The sequence below is a fragment of the Crocodylus siamensis genome, chromosome 3 (genome assembly GCF_052110815.1).
Source record: "Crocodylus siamensis isolate JL-2025a chromosome 3, ASM5211081v1, whole genome shotgun sequence".
In the NCBI taxonomy this organism is placed as follows: domain Eukaryota; kingdom Metazoa; phylum Chordata; order Crocodylia; family Crocodylidae; genus Crocodylus; species Crocodylus siamensis.
Genome location: NC_143397.1, coordinates 38,337,613 through 38,360,015, shown reverse-complemented (window position 1 = coordinate 38,360,015; position 22,403 = coordinate 38,337,613). Strand labels below are relative to the sequence as shown.

Below are 22,403 nucleotides of genomic sequence, written 5' to 3'. Positions count from 1 at the left end.
CTGAAGGAAGTGGGGCCAGACTAGCATGGGGGGGAATGGGGGCATAGGACTGAACACTGGACTCTGTCCCGGCCACCATCCCCCTATCATTTTTAATGGTCAAGTTGCTAGTATTTTTCATAATAGCCTAGAGCACTTAGCCAGGAAGTAGGAAAATTGGGTTCTAGGTCTTTCTCAGCCGCAGGACTTAGAACCCACATCTCCCACTTACCAGGATAGTGCCTTCCCCAGAATCTTATGAAGAAGGTTGGGTCCCAAGGCCAGCAAGTTTTTCAGTGAGAGACATTATGTTGCTGTTCTTTGTACTCAGCTAACTTAGTGTTGCATGTGTGAGTTTGGTGTGCACCAAAGACACCTAATAGATTGGCTTCTTCAGGGACTTAGAGTTTAGGTGTTGCTCCATTTCCATTCTGGAACACAGTAGAATTTAAATGGGAGTTAGATGCTTAGTATCCAAACTGGATTGCTTTACACATGATCAGATGCCTAAGCACAGGTGTCCAGGGACTTTGCAGTTTAAGATGTAGGGACCTACTCAATTTTGCTGCCAAATACAGTTTTTCTGAATAGTTTTTTGGAACTCTGGTGTCTGAATTCTGCCCAGGTCCTCTTTGTTAACCAGTTTAAACTTGGTCCTTCATAAATAGACCTGGAATCTAGCTATTTCCAGAAGAAAGTCCAGGAAAATAGCTAAGTTTAGGGGCTATTTCTGGAGGTCTGCAGTTGTATTCCCCTTTGATTCTTGGTCCACCTAAAGTTTAAAACAAACTGCCCAGAAGCAGCAGCATTTCTGTTCAGACAGCAGTAAGGGAGTCTTCTTGGCTCATTATAATCTGCCTGATTCCTTCTAAAATAATCATTCTGCAGGTGTTAATGACCCTCTTTCCTTCTTTTAATGTTCTTAATGTTTCATTTATGAATTTAGCCGTCCCTGGTAATATAGCTCTTATTTCATAGCACTGTAGACTGTTTTTAACCCTAGCTAAAAACATTAACTCAAATGTGGAAACATTAAGTGAGGTGAACATTAACTCAGTTGTGGAAATAACTTTCAGTGAAGCATTGGATGCACTGTTAAGATGCTGAAGAAGGCTTGATTTTGTTTTATGAATCTGAAAGTGATTTAATTCTAATGATTACAAGACTAAAGAAACATCTTTTGAATATTTTTGCTTAATTTGTAGTGTTTTTAATACAGAATATACCAAAGTACGTATAGTAAATTAATGAACATTCCTATAAAGTTATATTTATTTTTACTTCAATCTTAAATGCAGTAATATAGCCCTAGGTCCCTACCATATTAGTAAAGCTTCTAATTTCTTTTTAGCAGGAGAAAAATATGTTGTGTTATATGTGATGATGCAGCAGCACACCATTTGCACCCCTCTTTGTCAAAATCTTAGATCCATCCATGGACATGCTCCACAAAGATAGTATAACTGAATAAAGTTTTTCACAATCAGGCACTGAAAGCAGCATGCTGACTGAATGAACCATAGCTATGAATAGATCAGAGTGAGCCCAAGACTGATAATGTTCAGATCAAGATGAAAAATACATTTTTAAATAAAGCCTGTCCCCCATATCAGCACTGTTTTGAAAAGTAAAATAGTGTATAGTCCTTTCTCAGAAGGATGAAAAGGGAAAACACCTTTTTGTTCCAGGATCTTATGTTCTTTCATTTTGCAGCAATTGGACCCTAGGGAGAAAGGCAACACTTTATTAAATTTAAGTACTATACAAAAGACTATGTAAAATTATTTAAATTAATTTTAAATATGTCTGAATGACATAATGAAATGGAGAACCCATTGTGAAGCATTATGAGTACATTTAGTATCAAAGATAATATATGGGTTTCCATTCTCTTCAGAATGTGTGTATGAAAACAGTAGATATTTTGCAAACAATTTTCTTACATTAAAATGTATTTCTTCAGAGTCTGCTCATAAAATTCAGAAGTACAGCACTTTCATCAGTCTTAAAAAATTAAAAATATTTACTGAATTTACTGGTCTGCTTTATATCTGGCCCATTAAATAATCACAATTTTTACTTCCTATTTCCTATTAACCATTCTTGTCCTTTTCTGAGAGAGACCACCATATAAATACATTTGAGGCTCTTGCTTGATGACAACGCAGTTGGCAAATCCAAGAATCTTGTTTATTTTTCCTCTGTTAGAAGCCTTTAATGTTGTTAGCTCTGGGGTATTCATGAAGTGCCTGTGGCCCTTAGCTTTGTTAGGAAAAGTAGTTTTGGGGTTTTTTCTTTCTATTTGCTCATCTGTTAAGAGGTCTGTCTTGAGATGTTTCACAGATGTCTCTTCTGTCATCTCTTCAGTTTTCCCTGTTGTTCCTGGGTGAGACAATGGTATGGGTTGACCTGTGGTGCCATTAGATTAATACAGGCAGTCCTCAGACTTACAACACAATTGGTTCCTGAAAATGTTGTAACTTGGAACCAATTTTCTTACAAGAAGCAATGTTATAAAGGGAGGATTGTTCCTGAACCAAGGTCCAATGCCCTACTTTCACCAAAAATACCCCAGAATTTTGTACTCAATCAATTATAGATGAGTAATATAGCTACATTGGTGTATTTATATTGTAAATAGCAATCATATTGATTTGGAAGGATATCTTTGAGGTGACTTTGCTGGACTTTTTGAAGGGCTCTTAGCTGGAGTCTTCTCAGGAGTCTTGACTGCAGATTTTTCTGGAGTCTTGGCTGCTTTCTTAAAGAAAGTGTCCAAGGAAGTTTCAACAGATGTTCTCCAGGGAGGTGAACGACGCAGCAAACTTGTTCACTGGTGTGGCATCACATCGGATCAAGTGTTGTAAAGTTGAAACTGATGTCATAAAGTAGAAACAGGGTGTCAATTTATAAACGTTGTAAGTGTGAAACGTTGTAACTCGAAACATTGTAAGTCAAGGATTGCCCGTGCCAGGCAGTTGTGTTTTCACATGATCCCAGTGAACAGTATTTTTATTTCTCAGTGCTTCATTATTTAGTGATGTTACTATTTGGGGTAAAAAGCCATGAATGAAAGCCTAGGAAGTACTAGGAAGTATTTTGTTCCGACTTAAAGAAATCAATTTTCTTCTTGTCCGGATGTTCACAATTTGAAGGGTGTATTTGGTTCTTAATCTTTTATCAAGTGACTACTTTAACATTTTCCCCTCTTCCTTTTTTTATCTAGATTTCACCATTATGATTCCTGCTTTCTGTCTTGTAATAATTTGTTGTATTCATCATGCAGTTATATTTTGAGACAACTTGAAAGTTATAGCTGATGAAGTTTTCAGCTACTTTGTGCTTGGAGATGTAACCACTAGGAATGGCAGATCTGAATTTTGATATTAGATTTGGATCCCCATTTGTAGCTGGATCCAGTTTAAAAGGCTGACTTTTGACTTATTGATTACTGATTTCTTCCTTGGCTGTCTGAAAGCCTGCCTTTCTCCTCTGTTGGCTGCTGGCAGCTGAGGTCAGCTGGAAGCTGAAACTGTGGGAGAGCAAGGGTGTCTTAGATGGGGTTGAATGTGTGGAGCTGAAGGGTTGAAATCAATTTGATGTCAGGAGAAGGGGGTTAAGGTTTAGGAAATCCTCAAATAAGTCTCCATACTTATGAATACTTACACAATCAAATACAAAAGCGAAACCTTATGATGCTACATAGTCAAGTTAGTCCCAACGCCGCTACAACTAGTGGGGCACCTTAGATGCTATAACAAACCTCTTGTACTCCACTCTGTTTGGTTACCTTTTTGCACTCTCAGTTGAAGTCCCATCCAGTCCTTGATATTGGTTCCCCAGCTCTTCTTGGGTCTACTTCATTTTCTCTTTCCCTCCAGAGCACCTTGCATTATGGTGTTGGCAAGGGTGTCCAGACTTCTTGTGATGGGAATGATATATAATTTTTATATATATAGCATTTTTATACTATATGCATTTTGTCATATTAAAAAAGCAAAAGTAAACTATTTGAGGTATTGCATTATTCTGCTCTTATTGATGTCCACCTCTTTCAGGACCTTTTTCTTTATACATTTCACACATTCTTTAACTTTCCATCTTATCCCACCTGAAGGGCTTACTTTTGATTATATTGTCTTAATGGTTCATTCATTTATATTGTATTCATGTATATTGTAGAGTTCTTCATATCCTGCTTGCACAATAGCTGCATCAAAATGTTTATAAATACTTCTTGGGATTAATCTTCATAAAAAGAGTTAAAATAGATATAGTTTTGCTAGGTCCTTCAGAATAATCTTCTACAAGTTGTTAAAATTTGTAAGGTGGACTCTTGAGAGTTGATCTTCATACAGGCCATATATGTCATGAATTGATCAAATAGAAATTAAATTGAGCTTTTCAGTTATTTTCCCTTTTTTTATAGCCTTTTATGTCCCCTCGATACCCTGGAGGTCCAAGGCCACCTTTAAGAATACCCAATCAGGTAAGAGCCTTATATCAAGGACATATTATTTGTATTCCAGATATATGGTGCAGTGGTTAGATTGGGGAATTTTATATTTTCTACTAACTTACATGACTTAGGACTAACCTTTGCCTGCTTTATTCTGCCCAGCTGTCAAATGGGTATGTTGGTGTTATTTCATAGAGACAGCATGACATTTACTTAAAGCTTATTAAGTACTAGGGGTGTGCAAAGCAGGCCATATTCAATTTGGATTTGGTCTGAATCAGGGACAGTGATTAAATTTGTTGATTTAAATCACTGTCCCTGATTTAATTCGACCGAATCTGAATCCGAAGTTTCAATGCTGATTCAGTGAAACAGTGATTCAGACAAAGACACAGCTTTAAATGTTTTTTCTACATACCCCGAGGTACCACATGTGGCTCATGAAGGCTACAATGCTGGGGCAGATGGAGCATCCCACAGGAGCATAGGGGCCCCTCCCTCTGCATGCTTGGCAGGACACCCAGAAATGGACCAGAAGTAGTTCTGGTGTACTTCTGGGTCAGTTGAGGAGCACGCTGGGGGCCACCCCCAATGCTCCCCTGGCTTAGCATTTGGCCACAGGGGGACCCCAGGTGCCCCTCCAGACCCAGGAGGCACAAGTCATCAAGCCAGGGGAGCCTGGGGGGTCCCCCAGTGCACTCCCTGGTGGACCTGGAAGTGGACTGGCAGGGCTTCTGGTCCACTTCTGGGTCTGCTGCCGAGCGTGCTGCCCCCCACCACCATCTGCCCCAGCAACTCAGCAGTCATGAGCCTCCTGTTACCTGGAGGTACATAGAAAAAACATTTAAAGCTATGTCTATGTCCAAATCTTTCCAAAGCTCTCCAAATTGACTTGGAGGTTCCAATTCATTTTGGAGCAATTAAAGGATCTGATTCGATTCAGGTTCAGAGATTCAGCCACCAAGTTGGGCCAAATCTCTGCTGAATCGAATCAGGGACTGAAGCTTCGCAGACCCCTATCAATTACTCTCACATTCTTGCATGGAAGGGACAGTGTACTATAAAAGTTGTTATTGCTGCTTTAGTAAAACATTTGTTTTAAGTATTCTGTAATTGAGGACAAAATATGTTTCTGCTTGTGGTACCTTTCAGTAATACATTATTCAATAATATGCCAATATCTGACTTTCACTTAGTCTTTTTTTACTTTCTGCATTTTTAAATGTGTAAATACTGGCAGATAAAAGCTGTATGCTGTGAATGCTATAAAAACTATTGCCAACCTGTAGTTTTAGTTTTGGAAGCTATTTTTGTCTGCACATTTTACATTATTTTCAGTTTCAAGCAATAACATAATAGCAGTGAATTACTGTCCTTGCCATTCATTTATGTTATGCTGCTTTCATAATTTACTGCTTTTGGCAACACTGCTTCCCTTTCTCCTTCAGTAAGTTACTGTATATATTGACAGCTCATGGAAGTAATAAACTATTGTAATACAACTTTAAGGTTGAAATTTTCATTATACAAAAGTCAGTAAAATCAGAGTTAAAATTCCCATAGTAGTTATAACTCTGCCCCCTGAGCACATGCATTGCATTAGGGTATTATATTTACTTACTTATACAGGGAAATGCAACGTATTTTTCAACAGTAATATAATAAGATATACTGGAGAGGAGCTGCACTCCTTTATAAACTCATACACATTCCAGATAGTTCACGAATCAACTCTTCAGACTGGATAACGTGCATTGGGACTTTCCTTCTGATTCCGTATTTGCTACCTATCATCTCTGGCAGGGATGACTAGATCCAGTTTCACTAGAATTTGACATTTCTGTGATTCATTCTGTGTTTCTGTGTGCAGAATATCACTTTTTTTCTGCATATCAGTATAACTTTTTTCTACATATCCACTAAAGTAAATAACAATGTTCTCATTGACTGAAACAGTGCAAGAGCACATTCTCTGTTCCATGAATTATATAATGAAATATCCTGTAGTCAAAATGTTTAGTCAAAAGGGAAAAGAGAAAAGCTTAATTCTGAGTTTCCTGACTCTTGGGCAATTAAACCTCTCCTTTAGACTACCTGCATCCATATATAAACGTATTGACACATCATGCTGAATAATAAACATTTCTATTCTATGACATTACTTTCCAGTCAACCTAAAAGGATTAGTTCTTTTATTAAACAATGGAAGTATTACCTGAACCAATCCATTTCATCATTCCAAACTTACCCCAGATGACATTTTTTTATGACTAAGTGATTTTTGGGCTTTTGAAAGAACATCAAGCCACAAAATTCCAGTTACAATTAAGCTTGTTGAAGGATAACTGTACTGCAGGTATTATTGTAAAAAGCTAAAGAAATAAATGTTAAACCTTATTCTCTTAAAACAAACTCAAAGGACAGATAATAACTTGGAGATTTAAAAATAATATGCTAAGTTCAGGCCAGTGGTGAAGTAACAACGCATTATATCTTCATGCTTAAGGGCAAGATTTGGGACTAAGCTTAGAAACCCTTGTTTCCTGTGTAGATGGATAATGAACTTATCTTTGAGTTAATGCCTGTGAATGGTAAGGGAAGATAGATGCTAAAATATCCCCTTCATCTGAGCCTGCATTTTGAATACTATGCCACTGGCTGAGTTATGGCTCATCCTTAGAGAAGATCACAAAGCCACCCTTCTAGCCACGTAAAGAAGGATGTCAAACTGAAACATGGAAGAACAGAGAAAAAACTAGTCCTTGAATCAAGAAATAGATAACATATTATGCTCAAAAGCCAATGGAGTAAAAAAGTGAATTATGTTAAAATATAGGTTTTGAACTTAGAACGTGCCCATCCAAAGGGGGTGGGGGAGTAGCAACCAGTGCTTCAGGAGTGGTTGCACCCCCTGTTCCCAGCCCCCACTGCAAAACATCAGAGCAGGCAGACCGTACCATGGGAACAGCAGACAGGGACTTTAAGTCCTCAATTAAGTAAGAATCCCCACCTCAGTCTCCGTACTGTCAGTACCTCCCCTCTATGCTCAGTGGCACTTCCCCTCTACTTCCAATCTCTCCTCATCCCCTTTACTTATGCATGGACACAACTACACATGCAATTGATATGAAACAATAAACTTGAGAGCAGTAAATTCCGGAGGCAGAGGGCTCCATGGGTCTGCCTGCCAGCCCAGGACTGCTTCTCCCCAGCTCAATATGTGGCAGAGGGGCTGGTTAGGGCACAAGAGTGCTTCAGTGCAGGGCTAGCTGGCAGGCAGTCCCCGCACTGAAGCTCCTTTGTGCCCTAGCCAGCTGGGGCAGTGTCCTATATGTGCACTGCTTTGGGGTTTTAGTTTTCTCCAGCCTAATAGGAGACCATGTGTAAACACGGAGATGTTTACTGCACAGCTTATAGTCTACAGCACAGTAAACCTCTCATGTAGATGTGCTCCCTCTGGGCAAAGGAAAGGGAGACCTACCTGGCACTGCCACTTCCAGGCAGTACTGCTCCCTGTCCATGCAGGGTTGCACGGAGCAGCTGTTTGGGGAGCTGAGCTTGGCTAGGAACAACAGTGGTGGCAGGTATGTTCCCCCTCCCTGTGGCAGCTCCCACACTGGGAGGGAATCAAAAAACCACAGAAAAGTAAGGCTAGACCGCCATAGGTCAACTATTCCAGCCATCTACCTAAGGCAGGATCATCCCTATCCAGACCATGCTATACAAATCCATAATCTAATCTCTTACTAAAACTACAGTCAACCCTGACACAATACAAGATATAACAGTCTCATTTGCTACAGGTAAAGCAGGGGGCACATGGCAGCCAATGTCCTTCTTCTGTAAAAGGGTGTTAATACATGCTTAAGACAGCCCAGGTAGAGGGCCACATTTCTTGATACAGAGGAAGACAAACCCCCCCACAGTCCATACCAATCTGACCATGGCGTAAAATTCCTTCCTGAATTCCAAATATGGAAGTTGGTCTGATCCTGAGTGGAGAAGCAAGACTCTCTAGCCAGGAACCTCCAGGTTTAAGTCCCAGCAGAAGCACTAGCACATACCCATCAATCCCCAACCTTAGCTGCAGCCAACACTCAATGCCTCTGAGAAAGGCTTAAAAAAAACCCTGACGTGTAGCAGCAAAGGCAACGAGGGGGAGATTGGAATTTCCTCCCAGCCCCATGAGAAAAAGCCTAGAAGCATGGGAAATTCCCATAGTAGAATATATAGGCATAGATATGTCCAGATCATCCCCAACTAGTGGCTACCCAATCTGTTCTTGAACACTGAACACCTCCAGCAATGGAAAGTTCACAACCTTTGTTGGCCGTCTTTCCCGCTGCCTCATTGTTCAAACAGTGAAGAACAGTGATATCCTGTTACAGGAAATCAAGTAAAAGACTCCTGATATCCATGCTAAGCCTACTTTGCTGCAATTTCAAGCCAACCTCTGTGTCCTACTCCATACAGCAAAAGGGAAAAAATTTTCTCTTCTCCATTGCAGCCCTTCAAGTATTTGAAGACTGCTATCAGTCTCTACTATGTGCCCTCATAAGCATCTTTTCCACAAGCTGAACTTGCCTAGCACCTTCAGCCTCTCCTCATATAATGTGCTTCCAAGCCCTTTGTTATCTTTATTGCTCACCTCTGGACCCTCTCTAACTTCTCCACATCCTTTGTAAAATGTGGAGACCAAAACTGTGCACAATATGCTAAATGAGGCTTAGCCAGTGGCAAGTAAAGAGGCACTATGACCTTCTGCATCTTGCCACCTAATGCTTCAATTATTGCATCCCAAAACCTCATTTGCCTTTTGTGCACCTGCATTACACTGCAGACTCATGCTGAGTCCGTGATCTACCAAGATTCCCAGATTCTTCTCCATAAGGCTGCCATCCAGCCAGGTGTCACATATTTTGTATTTGTCTTTTTGATTTTTCTTCCTGAGATGTAGCACCTTGCACACTCAGGGGGACTGAGCACAGAATGGAACCTGGCCGCCACTACTTCTGCTGTCCCCAGCTGAGCCCAGCTCACTGGGCAGCCTAGTTGGAGTGGAGCAAGAACACCTCTGCTGCTCCTTCCCCTCCCCCCCTTCCAGCTAGGCTGCATGGGGGGCTGAGTTCAGCTGGGGACAGCAGCAATGGTGGCCAGGCTCCTCATCCCTGTCAGGTCCCCTCCCCATGGGTGTTCCCTACCAGCCCAGGAGCAGGAAGGGGGAACCAGGTTGCTACTGCTGCTGCCCCTGGCTGAGCCCAGCTCCCTACACAACCACAGCCAGAGAGGGCAAGAGGGTGAATGGAAGGATAAGGGAGCTACTGCTAAACATGAAAGGGAAAGGATGGGATGCCAAGAGCATGGGTGGGGGGAGAAGTTGATTCTTACCTGATTGAGGTCTAAAAAGAAGTCCATGGTTGCTGCATCCCAGTGGGGTGAGAGGGGAGACTGGGAGTAGGGAATGCAGCCACCTTTGTAGTGCTGGTTGGTGCTTCTGAAAACCCCCATCCCTCCCCCAGGCACACACACCTTTTAAAATCATGGATCCACCTATACATCCATGTACAGGGAGGGGTCTGTCTGTGTAATCTGATATGGCTCTATGTCTATAGCAGAATTAAAGGCTTCCTGTTACTTGAGTAATAGAAAAAATGTTAAAAAGCAAAATAGTATTTAAAACATGAGTTATATCCCCTCTTAATATGCTTTTTACATCTATAGGCACTTGGTGGTGTCCCAGGAAGTCAGCCATTATTGCCTAGTGGGATGGACCCAACACGGCAACAAGGTGAAGTGCCTGTATGCTAGGTGTTAAATGTATGTATAGAATATCACCCTTCTGTTTTTTTAGAAAAAAACTCTGTGATGTAAGACTTGTACCTCTTATAAATTGTACTGCAGTTATATAACAGCTTTCAAAGCTATGAGGTAGCAATGTGTTAGTGATCATTAAGAAAGTATCTAAATACTCCACAGTTGTTAGAAATACTTCTTTTTTCAGGACATCCAAACATGGCTGGGCCAATGCAGAGAATGACTCCTCCAAGAGGAATGGTTCCCTTAGGACCACAGGTACCGTGTGTGTGTGTGTGTGTGTGTGTGTGTGTGTGTGTGTGTCTTTATATATTACATATATAGCTAGTATTGAATTAAAATTTAAATATGTCAACAATTTTCCTTTTAATCCCATTCTTGAAAGGATTTTTTCTCTGCCATAAAAATTAATTCTGGTTTGAAAATTGACAACGTCTGAAGCTATAAGGAAATTTATTTTCAAAGATCTATTTAATTTATCTTAAATTATGCAGCTGTAATTGAAATATAAAGTCTTACCTGTTTTGTGCTTGTATAACTCTCAACATTTCAGGAAAGTTAAGTTTATCTTTTTTTTAGTGAATATTACCATCTAATATGACTAGGATCTGAAAAGGAGCCTAAAGATCAAGCAGCTGCCTCTCTTTGGCTCCTTTGAAAATCCCAGCCTAATTGATCATATTTTTGGAGGGAAATGTAACCCCACAGTACAGCAAAAGTATTCATAATCTGTGTAGCAAAGACAAAACAAAGCAAATTATTTTTTCTGAAGTATTTTAATTTTAATTAAAATCAATTAAATTTTAATTTTAGGACCACAAATTCCCCACTCTAATTATTTTTTGTATGCCAGAAATATTTTAATTTTACACCATTAGTAATCTTTATATACAAATTGTCAGACTTTCTCTAGATCTCTTTTGGAAGAAGTGCAGCCAGGCTGCACATCTGTATTAGCCTCCCTTCTGCTGTTATAGGTATATACAGGTTCTTTCTCTTTATTAAAGTAAAAACTAAGTAAAAAATTATAAATCTTCTACTTACAAGAATGACTAAAGTAGAAATCAGTGTTAGTCTGATACATACCAAAATAGTCCAATGGATTGTCCATTACATATTATTTAGCTTTTCCTGTCTAACTCAAGTATACAAATATATGAAAAGAAAGAGAAAACAACCCGAAGTTGGAGAACTTTGGTGTTTTTTCTCTTTCTTTTTGTATATTTGTTTGTTTCAATGTATGTTATACCTATTTTGACCTCATCTTATATGCTAAAGAGATATTTGGGGTACCTTCACCTTTGTATACTGTGATTCCTTCTTTCAGATAGTCACCCTGCTAACGTGTTTTATCCTATGGGATCTGAGTTTAGTTTTGAATTACTGGGTAGCTCTTCCTTTTAAACCTTTTCAGGATTGCCTTTCCAGTTTTCAGACTTTCTGGAAGAAACCGATTCTGTATGTATAACCAACAAAAAATGTATTTAAATTCATACGCTGGTTTTTCGGCAGCACTTAAGCCTTTCTGCAACTTACCTTTTTGAGGGTGGAAAGTTAAGCTTTGAAGGGATGCCACATGAAGTTAAGCAGACACTATATGCAAGCATTAGTAACTGCAGATGGCAGGCAAGTCTGATATCAGTTTTCACAGGCGTGATTTTCTCTCTCAGGAGTTTTTATTCTCTTTAAAACCCCATTATTAATTCCTTGTTGGATTCTTCTTTCCACGATTTAATCATCAGGGCTTTGGATAGGAGAAAAATTGCAGGGGAAATAGAGAATTCACCATTAACTTACCTGAGTTTTCCAGATTAGTCTCTTCTACAGATTCATGCTCATATTTCATCTTCTCATTTGTCTTGTGAGCAATCCGTTTTAAGAACCTGAAGGGAAAACTGACTGCATGCCTTGGTGGGCATGTTAGAAGGTGGGCATGTTAGAAGTGAACTTGCATTGTCACAGTGTGAAGTTGCCTTAGGTCTTATCTTACACTTGGAGAGTATTGATGGTTTACCTCTATCAGAGTAGGTAAACTGGCAAAACCCTTGGGGCATGTCCATATTTCTAACTAACCAGGTAAGCCAGCAGTTACTCAGTTACTCCCAGGTTTAAATGATTCTGATGCTCAGATATCCTAGAACAAGGATTTCTGGAATTGAATGATATACAGAACTCTAAAGTTGGGTAATCCAGTTATACTATCTCTAGTGCCTCTTATGGTGACATAACTGCAAGACAGACAACAATCATGACTTTGAAATTGTCTAAATCTCTTTGGTAAGTAATTGCCTGTCCCACCTCCTTGGAACACACTCTCGTTAGGAATACTTTATACCACATTTCCCTGAATAGATCAGAAAAAAGCAGAACTAGCACAGATGATAGAGTGAATAATGAATGTGAGGTGAGCCAGGTTGCCCTATTTACATACATTTTAAGTGTAAAGAAGGAACTATTTTAGTCTTTCAAGTAAATAATACAATTCTAGCCTTTTGCCTTCTTGTGTCCTAATCTAAATATTACTTGAGCACACTCTTTGGTTTTATATGATATGGTTTTGGATAACTTTTATAGATATTTTGTATGACATTCATCATCCTATTAGCTAAATAACATTCATGTTTGTTGTCTCGAATTGGTTACAAAAGAAAGTTAGTAGTTATTTTGTGTATTATAAAAATGAAATAATATATTGTAACATTTTCCTGTAAAAGTTTCCTGAATTCCATACTGTGGACACGCCAGAAAAATCAATTTTTCTGCCTTGGGTTGAGCTGTGTGGGTATGAATGTTGAGCAAATTATTGAATTTGTTTCTCATTAATCTTTGACATTTACTTCCATATCTTCATGGAAAAATTGGCATTTCAAGTATGGCTAGTACTTGTATTTTAAGTGTATTAGGTATACATATTTTACATTGGAAATATATGTATTTTTAATCAAGAATGGGAGCTCCTGAAAGAATGAATTGCACTGGCCTATCCAATGAACAGTTGTGTAGGGAAGTCATTAACCCACTGTCCTTTCTTTCCCCCTTCCTCTTTGGTTTTGTTTTTTTGTTTTGTGGTAGTCTGACCCTTGGTTATCATTGCAGAACTATGGAGGTGCAATGAGACCGCCACTGAATGCTTTAGGTGGCCCTGGGATGCCTGGAATGAATATGTAAGCAAAATAATAATCTACTTAAACCTTTACAAAAATAACCATTTCCTTTTTAAAGAAAAGATAATAACTGTTACACAGATGTAGGATGAGGGAGAATATGCATTAATTGAGTCATATTAACAGCTGTGTTAAAACAAGGGAACACTGCTATGTTCTCACTCTTCTGCAAAGCAACTGTTACAGTCTCTTCTTTTCTCCATCCAAGTGTGGTCAAATAATTTTTTTACAAGTCAGGGTCAAAATATTGGGCTATTTTGTTGGTACGAGCTCTCTGTATTCTTTTGTATATTTATTAAGAATCTTGACAGTAGTCAGGATTGTATATTTATTTCACTGACTGAACAGTAAATCTGTTTGCCATGAATTCTCTCACACAAGAACATTGTTAAAAACAGTGTAGGTGTGATTGACATTTGCAAAAGTAAGGAAGTGCATAGTTTGGATAGAAGGAAGCCATTGTTTTTAAATTTAAAAAATGGATGAATATTAAAAAAAGGAATGTCCTAATTCTGCACTGTTACAACTTCCTTTATTTTGTGTTGAGACACTATTGTGACTTCATTATAACCAGATAAAACCTGTATAATGGAGTGGACAACCAGGTCTGAGATACTTGGGCATACTGTTTGGCATAAAAAGGTTTCTTGGGCTAGATTATCCGTTGATGTAAGATGGTGTAAAATGATTACACCAGTTTATACTGCCTCTAGATTTTGTTCACCAAGTTTATTCTTGATCCCTGTAGACAAGTCATGTTTTCTAAGCCTGCAGAGTAACTTCATATATCAAACAATTTCAGTTTTTTCTGGGGTAGAATAAGTTAAAGCTAAGGATTCGACATAGTAAAGGCACAAACTTGGAATCCTTGGTGTTTGTGATGGGTCCTGTACTTTCTTCAAGATGATATTATGGCTGACAAGCCAGGAAAGACCTAATGTGTCCCACACATTGATTACTTAGACTTACACCTGCATAAATTCAAAGACTTTAAGCCAGAAGGGACTATTATAATCATTTTCTGTATAACAGAGGTGCAAGAATTTTTCTTATCAAAGCCCTATTTCCACTTGAGTTAGAGCAGTTTATTACAACAATGGATTGTGGCTTCCCTACAGTCAGAGATGCAAGACATTGAAAATGTTATTACAATTTAAAACAAAGCAAGTCTTCTTCCATGGCTTCCTACTACTTCTTATGTCTCAGGATTGAGTTTTCAAGAGGTTTACAAAGAAACATATATAAATTATGTAGACCTGTTATCTTAGCATAACTGCATTTTTACTCTTTTATAGTACTTTTAAGGGGGTCAGTTATGTTTTTTATTTAAAATCAAAGGTTGCAAACCTAAAAAGGTTGAAAAACATTAAGCCAGAATATATCTTTTAGAGACACGCAGTCGTGATTTTAAGATTTCAAGTGATGGAAAATCTACACTGTCCTTGTTTAAGGTCTTCTCATCTTCAGGCAGGTCTTGAATTCTTGAAGCAAAGAATATCAAATACAATCTAGAGTTGGTGTTATGCTATTACAAATATATTATATTGTTCTTGAAGCCACCTGAGATATATTCAATGTAACATCCCTTCTTTAAAATAAAATAATATAAAGAAAATAGCTAAGTGCTTGAAATCAAGCATGGATACAGCACAAATAATACATTCCAAAAATAGTCCTCAGGGAAGAAGGCACTGGGTAGCATGGAGCCCCTGCAGGACATGCTTGGAAATCTGGTGTTCGCATCAGACAGTAAAGCTGACCTCTTTAACAAATTCTTTGCCTCCATTTTTCTGAGCAGGGACAGGGACATCCACCCCACCAGGATTCCAGACGGACTCAGGAGAAGCACTGCCAGGCCTAGGGTCAGAGAGGACCTAGTCAGGGAACTTCTGGTGGGACTGGATGTGTTCAAATCAGGAGGTCCAGATGATCTCCACCCTAGGGTGCTCAGGGAATTGGCAGAGGTCATTACAGGACTCATGGCACAGCTTTACAAGCACTCGTGGTGCTCTGGTGTGGTGCCAGAGGATTGGAAAAGGGACATTGTGGTCCCCACTTTCAAAAAAGGAAGGAAGGAGGACCCAGGAAACTCTAGACCCATTTGTCTTACCTCGGTCCTGGGAAAGCTCTCTGAGAAAATTATCCATGAGCACATATCTGAGGGACCAGCAGGGGAGATTATGAGTAGGGGCAACCAACACACATTCATTAGAGGCAGGTCCTGTCAGACCAACCTGGCTACATTCTGCAACACGGTGACAAAAGCCTTGGACACAGGTGTCACAGTGGACATAGTCTTTCTGGACTTTAGGAAGGCTTTCAACACTGTCTCTCACCCCATTCTCATCAAAAAATTAGGTGACTGTGGCGTCAATGCCTACACAGTCACATGGGTTGCACCCAGAGAGTGGTAGTGGATGGGTCATTTTCGACCTGGAGGGATGTGGGCAGTGGGGTCCCCCAGGGCTCAGTCCTCGGACCTGCACTGTTCAACATCTTTATCAGCGACTTGGACAAGGGGTTGAAAAGCACCTTGTTCAAATTCAAGGATAATACTAAGATGTGGGGAGAAGTGGGCACACTAGGAGGGAGGGACAGGCTACAACTAGATCTGGACAGGTTACAGGGGTGGGCGGATGAGAATAAGATGGGTTTCAATACTGACAAGTGCAAGGTATTGCACCTAGGGAGGAAGAACCAGCAGCATACCTACAGGCTGGGGAACTCCCTTCTCATCAGCACAGAGGCAGAAAAGCAGCTTGGATTCATTATTGATTCCAATATGAACATGGGCCGCCAATGTGAGGACACAATCTGTAAGGCTAACCGCACCTTGTCATGCATCCACAGATGCATCTCAAGCAGCTCCAAGGAGGTGATCCTCCCCCTCTATGCGACACTGGTCAGGCCACAGTTGGAGTACTGTGTCCAGTTCTGGGCGCTGCACTTCAGGAGGGATGTGGACAGCATTGAGAGGGTCCAGAGGAGGGCCACTTATATGATCGGAGGGCAGCAGGGCAGGCCCTACGAGGAGAGGCTACAGGACCTGAACCTGTTCAGCCTCTACAAGAGAAGGCTGAGAGGGGATCTGGTCACTGTCTGCAAACTGACCAAGGGGAACCAGCAAGGAATAGGAGAGACCCTTTCCTCCCGAGCACTACCAGGAGTTACTAGGAATAACGGTCAGAAGTTGACTGAGAGTAGGTTTAGGCTAGATAGACATCAGGAGGCGCTACTTCACAGTCAGGGTGACTAAGAGCTGGAACCAACTTCCAAGGGAAGTGGTGCTCGCTCCTACCCTGGGGGTCTTCAGAAAGAGGCTAGGTAACAGTCATTTGATGCCTTCATTCTTTCCTGCCATGGCAGGGGGTCAGACTTGATGATCTGCTCAGGTCCATTCTGACCCTACCAACTATGAAACTAAGAGACTCCATCACAGAAAAAGAAATCCAGACTTTTTATTTAAGAAATAGAGATGATTTAATAATAGAAAAGTAGTGAAAGTTAAAAAATATATTCTGAAGATTCCTGTACATGTTAGAAAGAATGTGGCTAATGTGGTACTGGCACAGAAGAGAACTTTTTTGGTTCTTAGCTGCTAGTAAGCAGAAAATGAAAAAGATCGTGGTTGAAACATTAAAATTTCTGTATCTCAGTAATAAGTAATGCAGTTTACCTTGTGTCAAGGCAGTTACACAACTTTTTAATCATCTTTTTAAGGCAGTCACGCAAGAAGCAGGAAACTTCTTATTTTTCTTAAGAAAGCTAACAACATTTAAATCCATGTAATCCTACAGCTCTTCAGCAGCACCATGGAGCTTTTTTGGTTTTTCTCTGCCTTGAAGTTTCCTCCATGACCTATACTTAATTTACAAATTTCAACAGCTTGTTAGATGCAAGTCAGGTGAGCTTGAAATGAGCTATCAGGTATCAGACGCAGTCTGGCCATTGCTGCACGAAGTATAGTGCAAGCTAATTTATCCTGCTGCTTATGGTCTGCTGAACTCCTTGCTGTCCTAACTAGACTGCTTCCAACACTTGGAGCCAGCTATTCAAAGCTAACTGGAATATCACTGCAGTATGCTGCAGTATGAACATCTCCTTAGTCTTTGTAAGCATTTACATTAATTCAAGTACTACGTGCTGTGCAATATCGTGTTTACATTCTACATCACATCAGTGTTTTGGATGAGGAAAGAGCTACAGTATTGTGATGAGTTTTCTTAGACAACAGGGACCTAGAAATCTAAGTATCGTGCATGGCAAAAATAGCAAGAAGCTGAACATCTCACCTTGTAATTACTAGCCAGGGGAAGCTTGTTAAATATTTGTCTTGAGCCTGCAAGAGCTGCTTGTGTCAGGCAATTCCTTTCATGAGAAGCTATGAATGCTTTTTTTCCTCATACACACAACTACACAAGACTTCCTACAATCACTGTCCAAGTACTTTATCCAGATATCCTCCAAAAAGCATGTTAAATAGATGGCCACATACAGAGTAATGATGTTTCATGTCAGTACAAGTACCAAAAAATGTAAAAAATAATTTTAAAAGACACAGATTGACTTGAAATGACATTTCATAAGGATCAAAACAACCCCAAAAAATTATTTCAAGTTGAAGGATTTTGTTTTGTTTCATGTTATTTAACTCTTTTTAAAACACTTGTTTTAATGTGCTGGGTGGGGGGGGGATTACTATTTATTCACTGATTTAAAAAAATCACTCAGTTCTAGCTATGCCTCTTCCCTAGAGTAGTACATATTTTTCCCTAGCTTTGCTCCGATATGCATCATTGTATTTCACAAACAGCAATGTATAAGGAACATTTTACATAGTTTTCAGTATTGTTTTGGAAATATTTTAAATGTTTTAAAGAACAACACATTCCACTAGGAAAGTTTTGAGAGACTCTTTATCATTGTCATAAATGCTTATCATTGCTGTGTGAATAATACTGAGAAAAACACTGAAGACTAAGCAGTCTTGGGTCATCATTTGATTGCCTACATGCAATGAAGGAGTTTCCGTTAGCTAATTGCTTTATCTTAGCAACAGTGTAATAAAAGTTATTGGGAAATATTCAGTACACAACCACTGAGACATTCCAGCAGGTGTTAGGGTTGTGTTCATGTAGGAATGCAGGGCTAAGTGGTCTAGAGCAGCAAGTGGCGCATGAATAGATGTGAATAATTCCAGAAAATTAAGATGCATTATTAATTATATTTCTTGTTACATTCAAACAACTCTTTCATAATCGCTTATGAAGAACCTAACAGTTCTTCAATTCTGTCAATAGCATAATACATGATTTAGGAACTGAGTTGGGATGAATCGGTTTAGAAACTGGTAGAATTGGGTATGAGAAAGGAAGAGTCTTCAAGGACAATTTTCTACAATATCTAATTACCTGTTTAAAGGCCAGTGATAATCTTGGATTAGTTTAATACTCTAAATGGTCTGTTTATCATTTGAAATCACACTTTACTGCAGTGGAAACTACTTTGATGCTACCAGAAGACACAGGTAAAAGACAGCAATTTCAAAAAGGCATCTTTTTGCTTACACAGTGAACAGATTGTTCTGAAGTTATACCACAGAGCAGCTGAGATTTAGCTTCTTGGTAGCATAGCTGGTCAGAAGCCAAAAGTTTGTTTGATTAAATCCTCATCTGCCATTTTTTTTGCAGGGGTCCAGGAGGTGGTAGACCTTGGCCAAACCCAACAAATGCCAATTCTGTAAGTAAATATTATTCAACAAGTAGAATAGTCCATGCCCAGTTTTGCTTACCATTGTACTTTCTGAGGCTAGTGATTTCTACTCTTTCATAGCATGAAATAATATATTATAAAGTACATCTCCTAGTTTACCTTTCTTCTACTTTTGATTGTGGATTCCTTTTGGATTCCCAGTTACACAACAGACCTGCAGCAACTACATCACATGTTCAAATAGTGTTCATTATGTATTAACTTATTTTAATACAACATAGCTATCAAGGTAGCATAGGAGTCCGCAGCTTCTGATCTGTGACCTCTATAGACCATAATTTGAAAAGATAAGCTGTAATTCTCTAGTTGCCTTAAGTTGTTTTGTTCTCTTCTTCATTCTCATTTTACAAATTATTCTGTTATTTGATTGCAAGCCTCCCTACTCTTTTGGTTGGAAGTGTAGCATAGAAATCAAATAAATACATAAGTAATATTGCCTCAATAGTTTTTATAGGGAAAAAGTGCATTAATTTATATGCCCATTAACATCAAATTATAGAGTAATCTCTCACAAGACATTGTCCATTTTGATATTTTTAACAATTGAATTCTGGCCACACTCTTGAAATTAATAGGTTGCAATAGCTACAGTTGAAGAATAATTAAGGAATGATTTAGCCTATAAGCTATACTGACTGCCAGTATTTGAAAAGATACAGAGCTCAGGAGTTTAGTTTTAGTAAACATGATGAAGACCGTCATAATATGTATCTTAAATTCTTGAGTAATCTGGTAAAATCGTATGTTACTTCTTAGCATATATAATAAGCTCAGGGGATTCTGCAGTTCATTCTGGACCGAATAGGAGGGAAAGTATTTTTGAAATGAAGACTCAAATTTTGAAAGCATCTCCCAAATGTCCTCTAGCACTTTTTGTATTATCTGCCAGAGCCATGGTAACTTCACTTCCAGCTTAATTTTTAAGAGCTGCTCGGTGCTCAGAAATTCAGTGTTTCTTTAAGCTATGGTTAATGAGCTGCCTATGATCTTGCTGCCACTCCATGGAGTGCTGGATAGCCACAAAGTGTTAATTCTCTTCCTTTTTCCGCTTCAGTTGAATTACACTTTAAAAAGCTAGAAATGGTTTAAACACTCTTCTTATTGTATATGTCCATAAAATTATTTCTAATGAGTGCAAATGTATGCTTCAATGGCCAGGTAAATCATGAATGGGAAAGATGTAGCCCACATTACGAAAATGCTTGAGACCTCTTGCATTAGACACATTTATATTAAGTTAGTGAAATTCTTGTTTTAGCCAAGTGATGTTCCAGTTTTAAACTTCTCAACACCATCTTCCTGAGCTGCTGCTCAGTCACATAGAGAAGGTCTTTGAAATGCCTTTTTATAAAGAAAAAAACTAGGTTACTTCCCACAAAATAGCATCTGTAACAGATCTCTATAAGCTGGATAATAATATTTAATTGGAACATTCACATTCTCCTTTTAAAAAGAAAGTTCTTTTCTGGAGTTTAGAGAGAGACTATCATGATATTTCCTAAGGTCAGACTGAAAGAGAGAGAGAGAATACAAGTATTCCACTTTATAGCCTCGATTCATTTTAAGAATAAGATAGTTAAGTCTGTTCTTTTTCAGGATAGCATGTGAACCTTGTTTACTTAGTTAAGTTTTGTGTTTAAGATAGAGGTGTTAAAGTCATCTTGCCCTGTGAACCAGTTAAGCAGGCTGGAGCCAGTCCATGCATCCTATGGAACACCCCCTCCCACCCCACCGCATGCCAGATCCAGCGCCTGCTCTGGGACCTGCACTGCACACCACACCCATTCCAGTTGGTCCAGGATAAACACCACACTTGGCAACCATTTCAGCAAGTCCAGGATCTGCAGTACTCACAGCACCTACCCCTGGCAGTGTGGGACTGTGCCACATGCAGCTCACATTCCAGCCAGTTTCGGATGTGTGCTGCACACAGTGCCTATTCTGATCAGTCTGGGACAGGTGCCATCTGAGGCACCTGCCAGAAAACCACATGCAGCATTGGTCCCAAAGTGGATGCCACGTGCAGTACAGTCCCAGACCAGCAGAAGCATGCACCACATGTAGCATAGATCCCAGGCCAGCCAGAATGGGCACTGCATGCAGCATGCATCCCAGGCCCTGCAGCCAGAGCTTGTCCAGCACACCCCTCGATGATCTTCCAAGGTCCCTTCCAGCCCTAATGTCTATAAAATCTATGAAACCCCATTTGAGTCAACTACCAGACCCAAGGACAGCACTGGGGGCCAGATCTGGCCCACGGGCCATGTCTTTGACACCCCTAGTTTAAGTTCCTCCCTGTACTGGGGCTGAAACATTTATAACTTTGCAACTTACTGATGTGTTACCCTAGTTTGTTGTGGTTTATGCAGGTGAAGCATGAAGCTTGTAGTAGTATGAGCAAGTGCTATAACTGATAGTGCAGAAGCTACTAATTAAGATCTTGATCCTGCAAGCAATTCAGGCTCTATATGGTACAATGTAGATACCTGAGCTAGGCCTGAATTTGTTAGCTTTTGCACTGAAAACATCTGTAATAGGGCATGACAGGCTCATGGCCCCAGGGCAGCCATAATGCTCTCTGGTGGTCTTGCAGCTCCTGCCAAGCTCAGACTCTAATGTCACTCTCCGTAGATTGCTTGCCTGCCAAGCCTTGTTCTTATTATTAAAGGTTGATTAAGGGAGACTGCCCACGGGCCTTAGAGTGAGCCTTAATCCTAACAATTCCCCACTGGGTCTCTCCTATTCCCCACTAGTCTCAATCCAGCCCTCAGGTCTGATATGTCCCTCTTGGCCTGACTATACACCTGTAGGGCACCCATAGCCTTAAGAGGAAATTGTGTGACTCTGTTCCTCCCCTACACTACACCCCAAACCTCATGAATGTTATCACTATGATATTCAATTCACAAACTTGACCCGTTTTGGCCCTGAGACCCCCAGTCTCCTGCACAGCCCCTCTCTCTAGGCACGCAGGCCCCCCAGTTCAGCTCACAACCCCTCTCAGACTCATGAACCCTCATCTGGCCCTTGCCCTGCCCCTAGGCCCATTGACCCTCTGGTCCGTCTGTCCAGCAGTCCTTTGCTCCTGTACTCTGCCTGTCTTTATACCTTCTTGGGCCTCACTCCTTTTCAACCCTGCTTGTCCCTGGACCCTCTGATAACGCTCCCAGTCCTTTCCAGGGCTGGACCCCACTCTTACCCCCTGCTGGGCTGCT

The 22,403-nt window shown here is 40.0% G+C and overlaps 1 protein-coding gene across 2 annotated transcripts in view; it reads left to right on the top strand.

The window, feature by feature from the left end:
• SSBP2 (single stranded DNA binding protein 2) overlaps positions 1-22,403 on the top strand; it is a 319,456-nt gene that overhangs the window by 261,735 nt on the left and 35,318 nt on the right. For both annotated transcript variants that reach the window (XM_090038193.1, XM_090038192.1), the window contains 5 exons: positions 4,409-4,468; positions 10,160-10,226; positions 10,440-10,510; positions 13,349-13,416; positions 19,107-19,155. In XM_090038193.1, the coding sequence (XP_089894319.1) occupies positions 4,409-4,468; positions 10,160-10,226; positions 10,440-10,510; positions 13,349-13,416; positions 19,107-19,155 (315 nt within the window). The remainder of the gene's footprint in view (positions 1-4,408; positions 4,469-10,159; positions 10,227-10,439; positions 10,511-13,348; positions 13,417-19,106; positions 19,156-22,403) is intronic.